The 21,968-nt window shown below is 43.1% G+C and overlaps 1 protein-coding gene across 1 annotated transcript in view; it reads left to right on the forward strand.

Moving 5' to 3' along the window:
* ksr2 (kinase suppressor of ras 2) overlaps positions 1 to 21,968 on the forward strand; it is a gene marked incomplete at both ends in the record, with an annotated part of 189,219 nt that overhangs the window by 117,745 nt on the left and 49,506 nt on the right. Inside the window, 2 exons of the mRNA XM_084308094.1 lie at positions 12,812 to 12,951; positions 13,057 to 13,120. Of these exons, the coding sequence (XP_084164220.1) occupies positions 12,812 to 12,951; positions 13,057 to 13,120 (204 nt within the window). The remainder of the gene's footprint in view (positions 1 to 12,811; positions 12,952 to 13,056; positions 13,121 to 21,968) is intronic.

Genomic DNA, 21,968 nt, shown 5'->3' on the forward strand with positions numbered 1-21,968 from the left:
TTCACCTGCGTTCCCTACTGTACCCTGAGCTAATCCCACTCCCTCTCTCCCTCTCGGCCCCGTTTACCCACCTCGGAGATCTGCCGAGAGAAGTCTGCAGAGCGGCTCTGATGTTCCCACCTGCTTCCCCAGACTACCATCCCGGGAGAGGCTGCAGAGCAGCAACATCATTAATGCTTTTTCCAAGGCCTTACCCTGTTTTTCTCTGTCCCAGTATGCAGCTCCAGCCCTCGCCCTGTTCCAAGGCCTTACCCTGTTTTTCCCTAGTCCTCTCTGTCTAGTCCCTCCAGTCCTCCCTGTCCCCAGCCCGCCTCCGCGGGCCTCTGTCCCTGTTTCCCCACTCTAGTCCTCCCAGTCCTCCCTGTCCCCAGCCCGCCTCCGCGGGCCTCTGTCCCTGTTCTCCCCTCTCTAGTTCCTCCTAGTCCTCCCTGTCCAGTCCTCCTAGTCCTCCCTGTTCCTGCCTTCCCTTGCCCCGGCCCTGTTTTCCTTTAGCCTACCCTTTGCCTTCCCCTTAGCCAGCTCGCCTCTTAAAGGCACTGGGCCTTTCCCTTTTCTTGTTTATCCAGTATTGGTGTTCTCCCTTAAAGGGACAGTGCCTTTTTTCTGAGTGTTTTCAATAAATGCCCGTTCTTGGCTTACTCTCATACCTGTCTTGTGTTGTGCGATTGGGGTCGGTTACAAACCATAACAACAATGTTGCAATTGTGTGTGTGTGTGTGTGCGTGTACATGAAATACCTTTCTGTATAGGTTCCTACATGTGTGTGTGTGAGCGTGCACGCGCGTGTGTGCATGAAATACCTAGTTCGTACATGTGTGTGTGTGTGTGTGTGTGTGTGTGTGTGTGTACATGAAATACCTTTCTGTATAGGTTCGTACATGTGTAGACAATGTACAGATGGTGAGACAATGGACTGGACTGAACACTCACTCAACACGGGACATCATATTCCATACCATGCAGAGGGGTGGCCTGGGTGTTCCCAACTTTGAATGGACGTACATTGCTGTCACATAACAATGTCACAAGACAATATAGAATAAGCTGGAACGGGCTGTATGTGAAAACCAGCCCGTCCAGTAGTGCTTTTAAAGCACCGGTCCCAGGCAGGTAAAGAAAATAACACAAGGCGTTGTTCCAAATAGTAAATGATATTTATTATAGCGGGAATTTAAACCCACTGTTTCCAAATAGTAAATGATATTTATTATTGTGGGGCTTGAAACCCACAGCACAAACACAAAGGGGAAAAGGTAATGGGAGAACAAACAGGCAATATATAAATACGACCCAAACAACACTAAGCAAAATATAAAGTAACACTGGGAACCACCCAGCCATAGAGCACTACAGTATAAGGGAATACTAATTATATATATATATAATACAATATGATATAATATAATATACAGTGTTCTATTTAGCACCAGAGCAACACAAATATATATATATACTCACTTCCAAGCAGGAAGGCAAATGGCTCTAAGGCCCACAACAATATTATATATATCCTGCTACTGGAGTCCACACACAGTGGCAAACAAAGCAATGGCAAGTCCACACACAGTGGTCAATCAATGGCAACCTCACGAAACTCTGATCAGAACTGACAGAGTGAGGCGCCCCGATGTTGTGTCATCTCCACTCTATTAACCACCCATCTCCACTGCCTGCTCCAAGGTGCACCAATCAGATGCAACCAATCCAATCAGGGGGAGATGAGTGGCATCTGTGAATAGAAACAGAAATTAGGAGATGACACAACACCACACATAACAGACAACACAATAAATATACTAACCTGATGTTCAGATGGTGTCATAAATACAGGATTAATGGTAATGCCCAACCCACGTACCCATGTACGTCACAATTGCCACGAGACTCAGTCATCTTCTCAACATGCTGAACAGTGACGACCAGCACGTCAGAGAGCAGGCCAGAGCCTCTCTGTTCTAAGACCTGCAGAGACGCAAGGTCCCCCTGGCGTGTGGGTCGGATCCAAACTTCCTAGGTTACAGGAAGAAGCCAAGTGGAAAGCTGGACAGCCGCGCCCCCGGATTCGGGGTGTGGTCTGACTGGCCAGACCTGAATGACCTATGCGGCTGGTCCAACGTGGCCCTGGAGTGGGTGGGGTCGGACTCAGACGCTGTTAATGTTTCTGAGGAGATCATATCTGACCATACCATCTCCGTGAAGGCCACCATTGACATCTGTGAAACGTGGCATGAACTGCCACTTACCAATGCCCGTGGTCATCTCATGTCGGCACAACAACAACACCAACGTCAACACTGGACTGAGCTTAAACTGCAAGGGAAGCTTGCTTGTCTCCCTGCCCCTGACCACTCTCTCTCGCATGCAGTTTTTTTTAAATGTAGCTATTAGGGGTGGAACGCATAAGATATATAGCCTAAACATAATCCAACTTTTCAGTTATTCTCAAGGACGTAGTCATGCAAAAACTGAAAGAATGAGGCCATTTGACATCAGGCACATTATTTTGACAGTGACGGTTAGAGCTAGGAGAGATTTTGGTACAGCAAGAGGGGAGGCATTGCTGAGTTAAAGGCCAACTTGCAGGTTGTATTTTTGTTCAATAAACAATGTGGACTAGGCCAACGGTGACTTTCATGAAGAAGGAAACAAAATTATTGAAATTGACCCAGTTTTAGCGTTTTTATCAAACATTTTGTCTTGCCCAACACAATCACCACGCACGTGGATATTTTAATCAATGGTTCATAACGTGCGCATGTAATCGAAATGCTGACGTCACGTCAGGTGCAGGGCAGCGAGGGGAGAGTCACACACAGCTAGTGGCAGGCAGAGAGCCTTGCTACTAGCCGAGGAGTAATGAATGAAAATGTATCTGTTTCACGGTCACCTAACAACACTATTGCTCCGTGATCATAGCCATCTATCTCTAAAGCTAACCACTATTTGTAAAAGCCAACCACGTTACCATATTTGTAATAATGAAAATCATTATGTCGTTGTACATAGTGTATACACCGTTAGAAGCTAGCTAAGTTAGCTAACGTAGCTTAGCTTAGCAGCCAGGATTCTCAAAACTCCTAACATCACCCGATTTAAAATGGTTCTATCCTCTTTGTATACCTTTGTCATCACAAGTATTATGCCAGGGAACTTATAAGGTGTTTGAGCTTGTAGCGTTAGTTAGCTCATAGCTATCGTCACTGATGCACCGAGTGGGGCTACTATCGTATCAACATGCCGGGGCGCATAGCTTGCTAGCCAGCATTCTCGAAACTCCTAACATCACCCGTGTGTGTGCAGTGCTTTGCCCCACAGGACCTACACATTTTACTCGTTCCCAAAACTCTTTTACATGCACGACAGTAGCCATAATGCTAACGTTAGCGGGGTAACGTTAGCCAGAGCTATATAGCCAGCTTGGTACTATGACCCGGGGATAAGGCGACAGCCCACAGACCAGTAGCGCTGCTGTACTGAACAACAGGCTGCCTAGTGGTAAATGTAGTTCTTTTTTTACGACATTAAAAACATTATAACTACCTTGTTTCAACCAGTTGTAGCTGGTCCATCAAAGTCTCCGACGATTAAACCCATTTGCGTCTTGTAAGGCGTCCATTTGGATCAAGGAAATAGCTTTCTGCACTCGTCAAAACTCCTTGTAGTGGATCAGAAGTAGAGGAAAGATACCAGACGTGATGTCATGGCCCTGATAGCTCTGATAAGCTTTTTAATTTGCTCGTGCATGTTATTTGAGCATGGACCTTTTTAACCATTTCTGAGTGGCATTTCCGGCGTCAAATGGAAAAAAATGAATACTGAAATTATATACCAATGATGTAAGCTACCCATAATTGATCAGTAGGGTTTAACCTGCAAGTTTGGCTTTAAACATGCTTCTCATGTATTTGGTAAAAAAAAAAGTTTACCTTTAATAATGTTTGGCACACAAAGACCGAACTGACTGAAATATAGGCAACATTTGTCAAAGTATTAACTTAGTGCAAACAAAAAAATATTAAACCTTTCCATTTTTGTGGCCACATTATAGACAAAGGCCAACATAAAGTATGCATAATGCTCAACCAGCACTAGACTTTCTTATCAAAAAGTAAAAGTCACAGAAAAGATGATTAGGGTTTTAAATAAGGACGTTTATGGGGTTTCTTGTATTAATAATAATTTGCACTAAGGAATGTTGTAACTGTTGTTATCTTTTAAAAAAAAATGAGATGTTACAAGGGAATGGGGAATATAAACCCCCCCACAGTGGTGTGTGGAGTTGGTATGTCCCAGCAGGGACCAGGATGTTATGGGTTGCAGACGCAGTTGACACACGCTCTAGTCTCCTGGCTCGTTATTGAACACAAACAGTTATCTTTGAACCTCTGTTGTCAAGCCTCGTCAATATACCCCCCTTCCCCACTAATCGAACTGGTGTCGTGGAGTCACTTCTCTGTGAGCATTTCCACGGTTAGCTTGCGGCTAACATTAGTTATCTTGCAGCTAAAGTTAGTTAGCTCGTAGCTAACGTAACATTAGCCTAGCTCGAGGCTAACGTTATATAACTGAACAATACACATGCCCCGAACCGTGGAGGTTGTACCGAACGGTGTACGGTTCGAATGCATACCGTACGGTACGACCTCCACGGTTCGGGGCATGTGTGTATTGTTTGGTACACGGTTCGAATGCGTACCATTCCACCCCTAGTAGCTATTGATGAGAGCATCATCATCTTCAATTTTGCCATTGCCAATTTGGGCACGAATGTAACAGAATAACCCACAATGTCCAATTGCGCTGATAATATTTGTGTCCTTTAGACATTGTATTTATGTGGTCATAAATAAAGATTCTAAATGTGTACATGAAATACCTTTCTGTATAGGTTTGTACATGTGTGTGTGTGTGTACATGAGATACCTTTCTGTATAGGTTTGTACATGTGTGTGTGTGTGTACATGAAATACCTTTCTGTATAGGTCTGTACATGTGTGTGTGTGTACATGTGTGTATACATGAAATACCAGGACAAACTCAGAGCACCAATAAAATCCATAAAAAAATACCGCCAGTTGTAAGTATGCGTCTATCTTTTAGCAAAGACCACCTCCAGAGCTTAGTTTTTATTCTTGAAAAGCATGTGTGAACACATTTTATTTAAATTGTTTATGTTCTGGCAACATATTTTGGCTAAATATGCCTCATTTTATAAATGTGTATACAGAAACAATTCCATTGCTTTTGTTGATAATATTCATTAATTGCATTGATAACATAGTGCTGTAATTTCATTTTCTAATAAATATGCATGATTCAACAACGTGTGCTTTTATTTTGATATTTCTTATTTCAAAGTTTGAAATTTCGCTGTACATTAACCCTTTATTCGCCAATGACATGTTCCCACGTCATTCTCCGCCATGCGTAATCTGCCAATGACACCGTAAGGCGTCTTTGAGATCAATATTTCAAAAATCTGTGATGGCAATCATATTTTACCCACGGAGTCTTGAGATCCCCTGTTGATCTCCTCTCAACTCTCCAACGGTTCAAGAGCGCCATCTGGTGGCCGATCGGCGGATCGCACAAACAGAAAGTGACGCGCCGGAAGTGGTGCTCGCCCATATTTCGTCCGGGCACTCGCTATCGTTAGCGGGACTCCATCTTGATACACTGGACATCGATCGGTTGCAAATAACTCGATAAACAACATGATTTGGACGTATATATTATTATTAGAGCTGGGCCGCTAACGGCGTTAACGTGCTGCGTTAACGCTATACTAGTATCGCGCGATAATATAATTAACGCATTAATCTACATTTTATTTTTTCTTTATTTACCAGGGTAGGTTCTCTGAGCACAGATGCTCTTTTTCAGGAACGCCCTGCTTCACATTCACACAGTTCCATTCACACCTGGGAGCTGCCCAGTACAACCACAGTTGACACCATTGGCCACTGAGCAACTCCACTGGAGCAGTTGATTCAAGCCATGTCACATAGTTCAAGTTTGAAATGATTCTTTCTGTTTTGCTCCTGAGAGTGCTAGATACTGTACTGTACTGGTAATATTATTTATTTGTGTTAACTTCTGAATAAAACAACTTATTAAACACAAGTACATCTTATTGAACATTATTTTGATATTTCATTACCAATTATCATAGCAAAACAGCTTTTTCAAACAGTCTGTAATGCATTTTGGAAACGGGAGATGGGCTCATGGTGTAATGGGCCACCTGGCCTGAGAAACATAAGGAGGAAAGAAAAAGTAAGGACTTACTTCTGGTAATTATTTGGGTAGAACACACATATTTTGAATGCCTTTGGCAGGTTTTTTTTATTCTTCTTTTTAGCCATTTTAATCTAGATTAATCTAGATTAAATCCAGGATTGCAGATAGATTAATCTAGATTAAAAAAATGTATCTATGCCCACCTCTAATTATTATACAACCTGGAAATGGATCGCATATATCAACATCCCATAATAGAGAACTTTCTGCTCGACGCTGATCGCCCAACGCTACGAGGAAGCTGAGGTGAGTTTCAGCGTGTTTGATTATATTTAAACGTATAATCTGCTCTGATATATATATCGCCCATACTACATAAATGATTTAACGTCGGCCATGGACTTATAAACCCCCCCCCCCCCCCCCCCTCCGGTCACCAGCAGATGATGAGGCATGACGCTTAGGACCTTGCACAATTGAAAGTTTTAATATGACGTCAATCGGTATCAAACTACATTTGATGATGTAATATATGTATTTAGGGCTATAAATCACGTTCTGCAGAATGCTGCAAAAAACGATAAAAACATATTTATACTTTAGACCGTATTTTAGTATGAATATGTGAATGAAAAAGTAGAACGTTGCTACATCCTAAACGATAGATACTTGACGTTGAATGGGCCATAGTAATGTCAATTTAGCAATACAATTAAAAAAGTTATAGCCCTAGGCGGTTAGGTGGCCGAGCGGAGATTGCGTTCGTCACCAACCCCGGAGCTGTGAGCTGGGTTCGAATCTGTCTGCACTAAAACAATTGGCTGTATTAGAGGGTGGGAGAAGCTGGCGGGGTGGGTCCGGGTCGTTGTAAACAGCGACTCCTACAGTTCGGTCGGGGCGCCTGCTAAGCGCGGATAGGACTTGAGGGGGATAGTGTGATCCTCCCACACGCTACGCCCTCTCGATGAGAATCCGCGCTGCCAGGTGAAAAGAAGCGGTTGATTGGCTGGACGTGTGTCGGAGGAAGCACGTGTCGTGGTAGCCTCCACTCTCCCAGATGATCTGACTGTGGGGGGTAAGTGCGCAGCGACCAGGAAGGGACTGGGAATTGGCATACGACTAACATTGGGATGGGAGAAATTCGGAGGAAAATGGAGGGGGAAAAAGACCAAAAAAATAAAATAAAAAAAGTTATAGCCCTGCAAAGAAGGGGAACATCCCCATAGATTTACAGCGCTGGCAGATAGGGGATTAAGATCAGAATAATCCCTGGCAGATAAAGGGTTAACACATTGGCGGCCACTGGGATGAGTCTAATATCACTAGAGACGACCAGCATTTGTAAACAGACTTGGGGCTGTTTGTAGAGCTAAATCTATACTTTATAGTATTGCTATCTGTCCATTCTCATTGTAAATTGAGTCCATAAACCGTCCCTTCAAAATGGCTTAAAGAAAAAGATATTTCATCAATACGTTCTCATTTTATAGCGCCGTGAATATAAGCGTTATACGGCATTTGGTCTAGTATATTTCCTGGAAAGCTAGATAAAGGGCTAATAGCTACTAACGTTATATCCAATGGCATTTCCGTTATACATACGCTACAGTTAAAACTCAAACTGCATATGATATGGCACGATCCTCAAGCATGTATGCATGAAAGGGGGGGGGGGCGGGGGACATCGTTTCTTATTATTGATTACCAATAACCGTGTTCGTCTAAGTAGCCACATACGCTGATCGTATCGTATCATAACAAGGCCCGATCGGGCTGTAATTTACGTGAAAAAGATCTTACCATGAGCCGGTTGGATCCCCCCGAGCATTTCCCCGTTATCGATCGCCATCTGGTAGATCGATATGTCCATTGGCTGATGATAAATCCCCTTATTGCATAGTGAAATCCGCGATCCAAAACGTATTCCAAGCTACAGGCTGCACAACCAGAATCCAGCTAACTGAAAAAATAATGCACCGTTCAGCCACAGGGCACACTGCATTATCGCGACAGCGCCCCTAAGAGGATCTGGCTGGTAATACACTTTGGCGAATTCAAAGAGTACGGTACATCTGCAGTGCAGCTCTGCGACCTTGAATAGGTTATTAAAATGGAATAAAAGCCAAAACAACTTGCCACGGATATGTCCGTCCTTTGGTCCATTAAGCATGGATTCGAAAGCCGGATATATCCGTGCTTGGGCGCCATTGTGTTAAGTGTGGGGTCGCCAAAAAGATTTCTAAATAAAATGGGGTTGTGGTATAAAAAAAGGTTGAGAACCCCTGCTCTACAACATAGGCAAGTGGAGCGCCAGCAGCACACAGAGTACTCTGCTACAGAGAGCCCAGGTGATGGGGAGCAGCTGTGGGCTCATCAGTAGCTGAGTGGGGCAGATGAGGGTCTGATTAGCCTGTCCTCCATGGTCCCATTGTCCTCTGTAGCTGCCTGTTGATGCCTGGGAGTGAAGCCCCTTTGACAGGGTGTACTGGCACAGCTCCTTCCATCAGGGCCGTCCTGACCGCTAGCCACAGTGCTCAGTAGCTTACTTTGTAGCCCCCAACCAATCAGATTTTCCTTTTCTGAACATAGATTTTACATTTAAATTAAGTTTGTCCCATGTCTTTGTTCAGTTCTTTCTGTAGTGTGTTTAGAGTTGCTTTCCATACAACATATTGCATCTGACATTTCCAGAGGTTAAGTTAAGTTAAGTGAGATTTCCAGTGTTGAATAATTACTTTACTTTCTTCAAAGAAAGTAAATCTGGGAAGATAGGGAAAAAAATATCCATCCTGTAGGGTTTCTCAGTCATTCTATTGATGGATTTAACGGATTTTATTTCCACTTCTATGCTGATGATGATGTCATCTACTGTTGTGCCCCCACTCTCAGCCAAGCTTATGTTCAGTTGCAGTTATATAATCTTAAGCTAGTTTTGAATGCAGAAAAAATTCCAAGAACAACTCAATGCAAACGCCAAGCATTATAATTGCGCAGTGTGAAGATTGAACACGTTCTAATGTACAAATGCTTGGGTATTTTAATTGATAGTCAGCTTTCTTTTAAACCTCACATTGAAAGACTTGTGAAGAAGCTAAAACTAAAACAGGATTTAATTTTAAGGTCTGTTTTTCTATTGAATATAGGAAGAGATTGGTTGCTTCCAGTGGCGGCTCGTGAATTTTTCTCCAGGAGGGTCGATCGATACCAAAAATGTACATGTACCAAGGTAGCACAATGCCACACACTGCACACAAACACGCGTGTGCGCACGCATCGCGAAACCACACACTACTGTGTGCGTCAGAGAGCGTCGGTGAAACCAAAAGCATACGGATATTTAAGTAGGTACAGTTACAGTACAACTATCACCATTGCCATCAATCAATATGATCACAGAGTCCATGCAGCTATGTTTCCAAACACTCACACCCCGATCTCAACTCTCTCTCTCTCTCTCTTTCTCGAAAATTAACAACACGCTGTGAGAGAGAGAGAGAGAGAGAGAGAGAGCGAGAGAGAGAGAGAGCGAGAGAGAGAGAGAGAGGGAGAGAGGGAGAGAGCGAGAGAGAGAGAGAGAGAGAGAGAGAGAGAGAGAGAGAGAGAGAGAGAGAGAGAGACCGAATTAACTCACTGTTTACGTGGTCGAGGAGGGCTTGATAAAGTGTATAATGTCCACTGTTGTCCCCAGACTGTTGATGTATATCCAGTTATCCACTCTGTCCAGACTGCATCCAGATTAGCTTGTTAGCACAACACAACAGTACTGTGATGAATTCAATGAATGAGTCTGTCTTTGCCCATTTCCGCGTCGAACAGCCTGCAAACTACCTGGCGTTCTATCGCCATGCTCTAAGACAAACTCTAACCATAACCAACTTTGAAAGAGTGCCTAAGCTTAACCGTCGAAAGAACTTGCCGTCACGCTCTAAGACAAACTCTAACGTTACCTTGTCCTTAACCTACTTCGAACGAAGAGTGGCTTAACCAGTGTAGAAACTGGCGTCGGCCAATCAGAGAGCGTCTCCGCGAAATGCGGCTACGGAAAAAAAACTGACATCGGCCAATCAGAGAGCGTCTCCGCGAAATGCGGCTACGGAAATTATAGACGCTGCTAAGGCTGCTTGCCTAGACCGCTTCAAATCGCGCCCGGCTTCCAACATAATACATCATATTTCAATGCACACCGCGTTACGCACTGATTGGCTGCGACGGATACAGCGATGAAACAGTGCACGGCGTGCACGCTCACTCAGAGCGCTATTGCGTCTAGCCCGGGCTGAGAGAAATACGGCTAGGAGAAATGCGGCTATGCGACAGTGAGTCACTTCCTGTTCAGGAAAACGATTATTTTTATTTGATATATTAACGTTATATTGTGCATTGGAAACACAAACATACTTAAAATGAGTAAATATTATTCATTTTAAACATGTTTATATTATTTATAGGGCTATAAAACAAAAAACAAAAACAAATATTTCTTGTTCTTCTCTCTTTTAACCAGGGGGGTCGGCGCCTCCACTCACCTCCACTCAACATTACTCTGTCTTTCCTAGGGTTTTATGTTATGTGTGTCTGGTGTGTGTGTGTGTGTGGGATGTGGGTGATCACGTGGTGCACAGGTGTGTTCCATCAGTCCTAATCAGCTCCCTAATTGACTCTCCTCTGCCTGTGGCAGTAGTATCTCCCTTCCTCCATGTAGCCATGGAACGGGGGATGCTATCTGCCACAGTATGTATAAAGATGTTTCAAGATCCAGTGAGGGGTCTCTCTTCCCTGCTGTCCTAGCTAACCACCTCATTGAGAGTCATCCAGCCTAACTCTTAAGTCCAATGCACACGGCGGGCGATTTTTGCCAGGTGGCCAATTTTTTACGTCAGGCGACTGACAGAATTGTATCGCTTCCAATGTTATGAATGAGAGAAGACACACAGCAGGAGATGTTTGAGCGACGATCGCACAGCAACTTCTGTCACCTGGCTAAATATCGCCTCAATCCAATTTCTTTTAGGCAGACAGGCGACACAGCAAGGACAATGAGGAAATAACATGACTTCTACTGGTGTATCATTTGTAATATAAATAAATGTATTGTAGTGACCCTGGGATTTGGGTCGGTTGGTCAGCCGAGCTGTCCCTCTGCACTCTGCCAACCTGGGGCTGCCGGCGACGCTGTTGGTCGCGCGAGCCGGGGGTTGGCAGAGGGGAGGGGGCAGGGGCTGACCTGGAAAGGGTATAAGAGGGTGTGGCACCTAGGGTGTGCTCTCTTGAGGCATGGGAAATGGTAGCGATGAGTCACTTGTATGCTGCAAGTTGCAACCTATGCACCTGTGTTGGAATACATTCATTGATCAATAACCTACGTATTATTACCATGCTACCTATGTTAGGAACAATTTAAACAAATGACGTTAGTTGGAGAAAGGATGTTTCCGCTGATGTCCCGGTAACATTACACCCTCGCCGGTTTGGCTTTAGTATTACTTTAGTATTTTTCTGATTTACCAGAAATGCGGACTCCAACGTAGTCTGGTGAAAACGCACCTTCTGGATAGTCTTCACCTTGTTGTTCCTCTTCATGATGATCTCCAATCGTTCGCTACACACCGATCAATATTGCCACCTCTCTCACAAACAGTTTGCACGAATATACTCGTTATTGGCAGTCAATGAGTTATTAATGCTGCTGTCATAGCAATGGTCATAGTAGGCTATCGTAGATCTCTGAGGACATCTTCAGGCCAATCGGTGGTAGTGAACATATAGCTTACTGTATTACCTGAGCGGTCGTGTGTGGTGTGGGGTGCTAAGCGATTGTTGTTGAGCCACAGCTGATCGCATCGCCAGGCGCCGTCGCTCACCCGCCGTGTGCTTTGGACTTTACTATTTTGTATTGATACTTTGATTGAGTTAATAAATCGTATTAACCAGGTCTCTTTGGACTGAGTAAGTTATTAGCTTCGGCCGTATTTTCCACCACACTGTCTGTAGGCACCGTAATGGAGGTCTCAGTATTCTCATTCAGTATTATATTTATGTTGTATTATTAGTTGTACTGTCACTTTAGGTGGTGGGCGTGTTCACAGGGATGCGGCGGTAATGGGAGTGTTCTTATGGAGTTTCATTCACCTTTTCACAGGGTTGACAGTTGACGGAGAGAGGGGGTGAGAGTAGGAGGGCATAATTTATTTTGACCGCAAGAACGCAATATTGAAAGCACGCAATAGCGCAAGCCACACACAAGATAGTTATAGGAACGTGAACGTGAACATTAACTCAATAGTATCATTAGAACGCATCAGTATCAGAATATTAGTGTATTTTGTTTGTCTCATGAAGCGAAAGAATAAAAGCTTCAAAAGTATTTCCTGGACGTGGAACGGAGTTATTTCACGATGCGCGTCAATTGTTTGAACTCCTCTACTTAGCCCCTCGGCACGACCTGTCCATGACAGTCTACTGCCGCAACACTGTCTATCTCTATCATAGTGCACTGAGGTTTGTACCTGGCTGTAAAGCTCTCACACAGCTTCCTTCACAACCTCATATTCTTGTTGTGTTTTCTCCTCAGAGCCAAGAAGAAAAGCAAGCCCTTGAACCTTAAGATGCCCAGCAGCGTGGGCAGCTGCGAGAACCTCTCGCTACGCTCCTTCTTCTTCCCCACCTTCATCCCCTCCACGCCGCCTGTCCACGCAGAAACACCCTCCGCAAGTGAGTGCACTCCTTCCCTTTCAATGATTCCACCCGGTCTCTGTGAAAAGAAAAGATGAAAGGTTTTTGTCTCTGAGGTAGAACTCTTTTATCTCTTTATTCCAGACCATAAAATCAAGGAAATGGCGGCTGCTTTTTTGTTACATTTTGGAACCGGTTCTGCTCAGATGTGAAGCTGCTCTCTGACAAGTTTGCCGTATATGGTCGAGTTAGTTCACTCTAGTGGAGGGTAGGGCAATGTGGAGGAAACTAATCCCCATGATGTTGAGTTACGTATGAAAAATTAAATAATACGTACATGATGAATAAATAAATATTCCAGTTGATGTTTATCGCATCGCATGGTAGCCTAATGTGACATATCAAACCCAAATGATTTGCAATATTTAAGATTTAATTTTAATAGTTAATAGTTGCTTATCAATATTTTAGACAACAGAACTTTGTGCTACACTATCACATAATCATACTCATAGTCATCATCATCGATTTGTCTGCAGCAGTGGCAGGTGGCAGGTGGCAGGTGATAGGTGATAGGTGATAGGTGGCAGGGCCCATACCTTTTTTCACACTACGTTTAGCCACTGTACCGGTGCAGAAGAAAGAGCTGGAAGAAGCCATTAGAATATAGGAATATAGGGGGGAAGGGGGGTTGGGGGGGGGGGATGGGTGGAACTAGATTTGAGGCAAAACATTTCTGTTCTAAAGCAGTACGGCACGTTTGCACAATTTTACTCTGTCTATTCTATCTTACTCTTTTTATTATTGTCTATTTTTTTTAACTGAATCAAACCATAAACAAGGTGGCCTGTTGGGATGTTAGATCCTAATGTGAAAGACTGTGATTTTATATGTCTGCACTTTATGTGCTCATTTTATGAAGCACTTTGAGCTGCAATTTTTGTATGAAAGGTGCTATACAAATAAAGTTTATTATCATTATTATTATTATTATTATTATTATTATTATTATTATTATTATTATTATTATTATTATTATTATTATTATTATTATTATTATTATTATTATTATTATTATTATTATTATTATTATTGTAACTGAGGGGTTACAAAACCCTGACTGTATTAAAGATTGTGATAGATTAAACCACTACTACATATTATTATTATTATTACTTGCCAGACAGTACAGTTATTATGGCAGACACTCTAGACGGCACGGTGACAAAGAGATATCATTTACAGTATTTTATTATTAAGCAGATATACAACTGATAATTACTGGGTCGCTCTTTTATGGCGAATGATATTAGAAAGTCAGAGTATCAAAGTCATTGAGCACCAATGTGTGTTTTTCTCTAAGCAAAGAAACAATACTTTGCAGGAGCTAGGGTGGGAATCGCCAGAGACCTCACGATACGATACTATCGCGATACTTGTGTCACGATACGATAGTATCGCGATACTAAATATATCGCGATACGCGATACTATTGCGAATTCTTTTATTTTTTAATTTCTTTTTATCAAATTTAATTTATTACCTTTTTTCAACTGCAAAGTAAAACTTTGTCAACATGTTTTATCTAATAAAATAAAGTTCAGTCTGTTCATCTCACTTCAATAATCTTTATTGCAGAACATGGTATTTTCTCAAGCAGACAGATGTAAACACTGTAATCTGTGTTGCATGTACCTGACAAACTGAACTGTTTGTATTACAATCATATTCCAACTTAACTGAATGCAGATGTGTGTGTGTGTGTGTGTGTGGACTACTGTACTATTACAGGTATTGAAATGAATAATTAAATATCGATACTTGCCGTCCCTGTATCGATACAGTATCGCCACGCAAAGTATCGCGATACTACTACGTATCGATTTCCCCCCCCCCACCCCTACGAGCTACATAGTGCAGGTTTAGAAATGTACTTGAATTCAACCTTGCTGCCAACCAACCCCTACCTAGGCCTAACAAAAATAATGGTTGGTTTCAGGTTGCCGACCGACCCTGCCGATTTAGGTGCGACCCAATATATTTTATGAGTTTTAAAAAAAAATTATATATTAAAAAAAAAAAAAATCATTTTTTTTTTTTTTTTTTTTTTTTTTTTTTTTAGAATAAAGTTTCATAGAAATCTTAGTCAAACATTTAGTATTATGGATATTAAACATGCTGGCAGAGTACATGCATCCATGTTGTTGTGAACATTTTAACCCTTTCACTGCCACACGACAGCCGGTTAACCCTTTCACTGTGACAATACAGAAGGTTAGCCCTTTACTATCACACAACCGACGGCGATGCTCCATCATTAGCATCATTAGCTCCGCATCCGCGGAGCTAATGATGCTAATGATGGAGCATCGCCGTCGGTTGTGTGATAGTAAAGGGCTAACCTTCTGTCGTGTGGCAGTGAAAGGGTTAATTAAATAAAGAAATTCCCTATCCATAGTCGCCGTGGGAAAGAATAAAAAGAAAAAAAAAAAAAAAATTCCCTACCTACCCAAACTGACAACCAACCTGAAACCAACTATTATTTTTGTTAGGCCCTACCTACGTCATACAAGACAAAAAGGACAATCTGCTCGTCACCCGCCGGTCGGAGGCGGTGTGCCGGTGCATAACAGAGGCCGTATTGGAGAGAGAGAGAGCGAGACAGAGAGAGGAAGAGAGTTAGGGAACGAGACGACGGGGTGCAGTGATTACGCTTGTCAGGGAGAGGGGTGACGTGTGAACTCCGGGGGGGTTGTGAATGGGACCTGAACCTCCACTAACGGGGGGTCGTCATTGACTGACAAGCTCGGACACAATGGCACATGTGGGGCCGGTTGGAGCGAGGCCCAGAATAAAGAGCATATCTGTATGCATGCGAGTGCAGAACCACACAGCACACACACACACACACACTCGAGAGGGAGGGAGAGAGGGAGGGAGAGAGGGAGAGAGAGAGAGGGAGGGAGGGAGGGAGAGAGGGAGAGAGTCTCCATCACGCCAGGGCTATTGTGTTGTTCCCCCAAATTAATTGGCTGTGTCCTTGCTTCTGTGTGTGTGTGTGTGTGTTGTGTGTGTGTGTGTGTGTGTGTGTGTGTGTGTGTGTGTGTGTGTGTGTGTGTGTGTGTGTGTGTGTGTCATGCCCTCCAGGCATTTCAGCAGGGTGGAAATGTGAGGCTTGAGGAGAGAGAGAGAGAGAGATGGAGAGAGAGAGAGGGAGAGGGGGAGGGAGAGATAGAGATGGAGAGGGAGAGGGGGAGGGAGAGGGAGAAGGGGAGAGGGAGAAGGGGAGAGAGAGCGAGAGAGGGGAAGAGGGAGAGAGGGAGAGAGAGCGAGAGAGAGGGTGAGAGAGAGGGATGAATGAATGAATGAATGAATGAATGAAAACTTTATTTAACAGATTGCAGAATGGGTACAATACAGTACGGCTCAATACACACAATTGTTAAGGGGATGCAGACCAGAGAAAGACGTTTGTCTTGTTTACATCAGGGTCCCCCATTTTCAATTCATAGTGACATTTATGACATACTCAACATACATGACATCAAGACATTTATGGCATAGAGACATACTGTACATGACATACAGGTATATAGTACTGTTACATTTGTGACATATACGATATGCAAATATACAGTACTGTTACCCATAGATCCTGACAGAGAGTATATACATATGATGGGGAGGAGACTGTACATTAGGAGGGGGTGGGTGGGCGGAGAGAAATATACATACGGTGGGGAGAAAATATATACATACGGTGGGGAGGAGACTGTCTATTAGGAGGGGGTGGGGGGGGGTTTGGACATTTACGGTGGCCAGTTTCTAATTGCAGCCTCCCGTAGGTGCTCTTTAAGAGCGGTTTGAATGTGGGTAGGGGGTAGGGAGAGAGAGAGGGAGAGAGAGAGGGAGAGAGAGGGGGAGAGAGAGAGTGTGAGAGAGAGAGAGAGAGAGAGGAGAGAGAGAAGGATAGAGAGATAGAGAGGGAGGAGAGAGAGAGAGTGTGAGAGATAGAGAGAGAGCATAGGCAGCGGGTGAGCCGACATTAGGGGAAGCTATAGTTGCGAGTTGTGCGTAGCGCGCAAACCGTTTCCCTTTTTCTTTTTTGCTTGAGCACGCTGCGTGCACCTGCAAACGGTGCTGTCCATGGTTCTGAATTCATACAATACACACACCCACTAGTCTACTACAGCGAGCCCCACTCATTTAATATATAGTGCAATTAATAAGTGTTCAAATGAAGGCATCCAATATGATTAACGACGTTTCGTCTTGGCATCAATGATCTTTTCTGCTTGAGTTTTTCTGTGAGATCACTTTCAATGTGAAGCCGACTCAGAGTTGACTGTCTCTCCTGGCGCACATATTGTTGTTCTTAGCCAATTTCAGATGCGCCTCATTGCTGACAAAGACCGTTCACAAGTTGCGGTGCCGACAGCAATGAAGGAAACGCTTTTCGTCATTTGGATCTCATCATGCTTTGAAAACAATGTACATATAGTATCTCTAAAAAGTTTCCACGATTTGATGAACTCTGACTCTCATCATGCCCTCGTAGAGCAAGCCCTACGATGCCAAGATAAAGCAACATACAATAGCCTCAGGTGATCCGTAGTTATGCCCAGGACAGCCCAGGCAGGGCTCACTGAGGCTGCCTGCAGGTGTGCCGTGCGGTAGCTGGTGCTGCTGCTGGCAGCTTCAAAATTACTTTGTTTATATGTTGCCTTGGAAAAAGACGTATATCCATTTTGCTTTTTTGAAATTTTACTCAAAATAGCACGCTGGTGTTCGCTACAAAGCGATTGGCAGGCGGAGATTCGGAATGCAGATGTTTACAAAACATTTATTATGCTTTGCTGCGGGATCAGGATGTGATTGGCTACATTATTTAACCTGAGCCTACCCATAATCACCAGATTGTCACCAGGGGGCTGCAGCGACAACACACACACAATATAGTAGTCTATATAATGCTGCGCACATATATTATATATAATTTTCATAATTCCCAGCATAACATTTGCCTTCATTACCCGCCTCCTATGAGAGAGAGAGGGAGAGAGAGAGAGATAGAGTGAGAGAGGGAGAGAGAGGGAGAGAGAGAGGGAGAGAGATAGAGGGGGAGAGAGCGGGGGAGAGAAAGAGAGAGAGAGAGAGAGGGAGAGGGGGAGAATGTGAGAGAGAGAGAGAGAGAGAGAGAGAGGAGAGAGAGAGAGAGAGAGAGAGAGAGAGAGAGAGAGAGAGAGAGAGAGAGAGAGAGATGATGAATGTCAGAAGCGAGCCAGAGAATAGAAGTGTTGTCCTTGAAGCCTCTCAAGACATTTTGAGTTAATTCCCTTCAGTTAAAATAGAGTTATTTCCCCGTCAGGGAGCTCACTGGAGCAGGAGCAGAGTTGGTGAATGGTGACCTCTAGCTAACCTCGCTTTACATCTGTTACCTTCACTTAGGACTTCTTGAGTGGCACCGCACTTTCAGGGATAATACTGTCTGTGCAGGACAGATGCCTGTGAGCCTGGTGGGAATAATGATGTGAACTTGCAACAGAAACCCAGACGATGTTGTAATATCTGGAGCGGGTTGCCAGGTTCTACAGATCCGTTACATCTAGATGCTGCTGCATGAGCCACAGAACACAGAAGATAAAGCTGCTGTTCTGCTAATGCTGCTGTGAGGGGGGGGGGGGGCTATGGACTTTTGATGATCTTTATTAACTGTATGTATTCGTCCATTATGTCATTTTATAATTGTTTTCTTTATAGAATTTTTCCCAGCCCACATGTACCTATTCGGGCCATCCAAGTGGGTTAGGGAGGTGTGTGTGTGTGTGTGTGTGTGTGTGTGTGTGTGTGTGTGTGTGTGTGTGTGTGGGGGGGGGGTATACTTTATTTCATTGTATAAATATCACATGTGAAAAATGTGAAAAACTGAATACAATTCATGTAGAAAAAAGAAAATCTCTGACCATACAATTTTGGAAATACCAAAGCAAAAAAAATGTATTTAGGGGAGGCTGACAAGACGAGGCCTGTTAACCCATTCTTCGCCGATGACGTGTTAACACGTCATTCTCCACCATGCGTAATCTGCCAATGACGCCGTAAGGCGTCTTTGAGATCAATATTTAATATTTTCGTCGTGGTATTCACATTTCACCCACGGAGTCTTGGCTGGTGCTGTAGGACTCCGCTCAACTCTGCAACGCTTCAATCCGCCACCCTGTGGCCGATCGACGAGTTGCCATCGGCCACTCGGTGATCATCCGGGGCTCAATACAGACACCGTGGATATGGATCTTTGCCATAACTCAATAATCAACATTATTTGGACGTGTATTGGTAATATACAACCCGGCAATGGATCGCATCGATCAACATCCCATAATAGCGATCTTTTTGCTCCACTCTCATCACCCAACGCTACAAGAGACTGGGGTGAGTTTCAGCGTTTTATTTACCATTTTCGATACCAACTGCTCTGATCAAATATATCACCCGACCCCCCCCCCCCTCCGTTCATCCGCGCATTATGAGTCATAACATCTAGGACCATGTACAGTTGAAATTTTTAATCTGGCGTCGATCAGTATCAAACTGCATCATTTGATGATCTAATATATGCATTTATGGCTATATCTCACGTTCTATGAAATACTGCAGAAAACGATAAAAACATATTTATACTCTAGACCGTATTTTTGTATGAATGTGTGAATGAAAAAGTAAACGTTCCTACATCCTGAACGATAGATAATTGATGTTGAATGGGCCATAGTAATGTCAATTTAGCAATACAATTTAAAAAGTTATAGCCCTGCAAAGAAGGTGAACATCTCCATAGACAAATAGAGCTGGCAGAGGATGGTTTAGGATGGGTACAATGCCCGGCAGAGAATGGGTTAACTGTCCCCAGTTTTCTAATCACACATTTTGTATGAAAGGTGCTATACAAATAACGTTTATTATTATTATCATTGTCATTATTATTATTATTATAATAATAATAATAATTATTATTATAATAATAATATAATAATAATTATTATTATTATTATTATTATTATTATTATTATTATTATTATTATTATTATTATTATTATTATTTATTATTATTATTATTATTATTATTATTATTATTATTATTATTCGGAGGGATAGGAATTGATCTCCTCAATCCCAAGTAGCAGTTGTGATTGGAGGATCAAGAAAAGAGGGCGGTGCTTGAACAGGTGGCACATTGCATGGTTGCCTTTGCCATCTGTGTGAATGTGTGAGTGAATGGATGAACACAATTTGAAAAACGTAATACAATTCATGTAAAAAAAGGAAAAAGAAAATCTCTGACCATAGAATAGAATAGAATAGAAATACTTTAATCATCCGGAGGGAATTTGTCACTACAAATCGCTCACAGTAAACATTTAGGTAGACAAAACTAAGACACGAATAAGAATAATAAAACAATTGCCTAAGAATAAAGAATAAAATAAGCCTAAGAATAAAATAATAAGAATAAAATACGGTCCGGGATTCACATTTCCTATGTTATGTATTATACATTGTAATATAAAATATACAATAAAATCTACAGAAATCTACAGTAAGTGTACAGTGTAATATTGAACAATGTTGTTTTAAAAGTAAAAGTACAGGAAGATGGTAACTGTCACCCTGTGCTCAGTGATGCAGTGAGGCACAGTGATGCATTGTAAAGTCTGATGGCTGTCAGAATGAAGGACTTCCTGTGCCGTTCAGTGCTACTGTACATCTTGGGAGTGTTAGTGCTGTCCCATTCGTAGTGCTGCTCTGAAGGGTGACTCCACATCGAGGGCACTCCAAAACGAGGGGTAGGGCCAAGTGGTAGGGCCAAGGGGAGAAATGGGACGCAGCCTAAGTCTAGCACTGAATGTGCTCCTTCTGTCAGTCAAGTCTGTGTATAGTGGCTCGGAGGGGTTGTCCCTGATGGCATGGAGCTTAGCAAGGCTCCTCCTCTCCGCCACCACTGCTAGAGAGTCCAGCTCCACCCTACCACGTTACTGGCCTTCCTGACCATCTTATCCAGCCTGTTTGTGTCCCCCGCTCTCAGTGCGCTGCCCCAGCAGGTCACAGCGTACAAGAAGGCGCCCGCAACCACCGACTCGTAGAACATCCTCAACATCCTTGTACAGACGTTGAAGGATCTTAGAACGTAGAATTACCCTCTACCTGCTCCCCCTCGGCCGTGTCATCAGCCAGCATGGAATCTCTTCCATTGCTACACTGATGACACACAACTGTACCTTAAAACTGACTCTGATCAGCCCTGCCATCACCATCCCCTCATCTGCAGCCCTGCCATCATCATCCCCATCATCCACCCTTACTTCCTGCCTGGAGGAGATAAAGTCATGGATGAAATCAAACTTCCTACAATTAAACAGCTCATCCACCGTCACCAACCTGGTGTGAAAATTGACCATCACCTAAACTTTGAGGCCCACATCAAACACATATGCAAAACCTCCTTTTTCCACCTCAGGAACATTTCCAGTGAGTGAGTGAGTGAGTGAGTGAGTGAGTGAGTGAGTGAGTGAGAGTGAGTGAGTGAGTGAGTGAGTGAGTGAGTGAGTGAGTGAGTGAGTGAGTGAGTGAGTGAGCACATACTTCTGCATACATCTACATCTACATACATCTGCATCTACATACATCTGCATCTACATACATCTGCATCTACATACATCTACATCTACATACATCTGCATACATCTACATACATCTACATACATCTACATACATCTACATCTACATACATCTACACACATCTACATCTACATACATCTACATCTACATACATCTACATCTACATACATCTGCATCTACATACATCTGCATCTACATACATCTGCATCTACATACATCTACATACATCTACATAATCTACATCTACATACATCTACACACATCTACATCTACATACATCTGCATCTACATACATCTACATACATCTACACACATCTACATCTACATACATCTGCATCTACATACATCTACAACTACATACATCTACATCTACATACATC

The sequence above is a fragment of the Notolepis coatsorum genome (genome assembly GCF_963971535.1).
Source record: "Notolepis coatsorum genome assembly, chromosome: 2".
Classification (NCBI taxonomy): Eukaryota; Metazoa; Chordata; class Actinopteri; order Aulopiformes; family Paralepididae; genus Notolepis; species Notolepis coatsorum.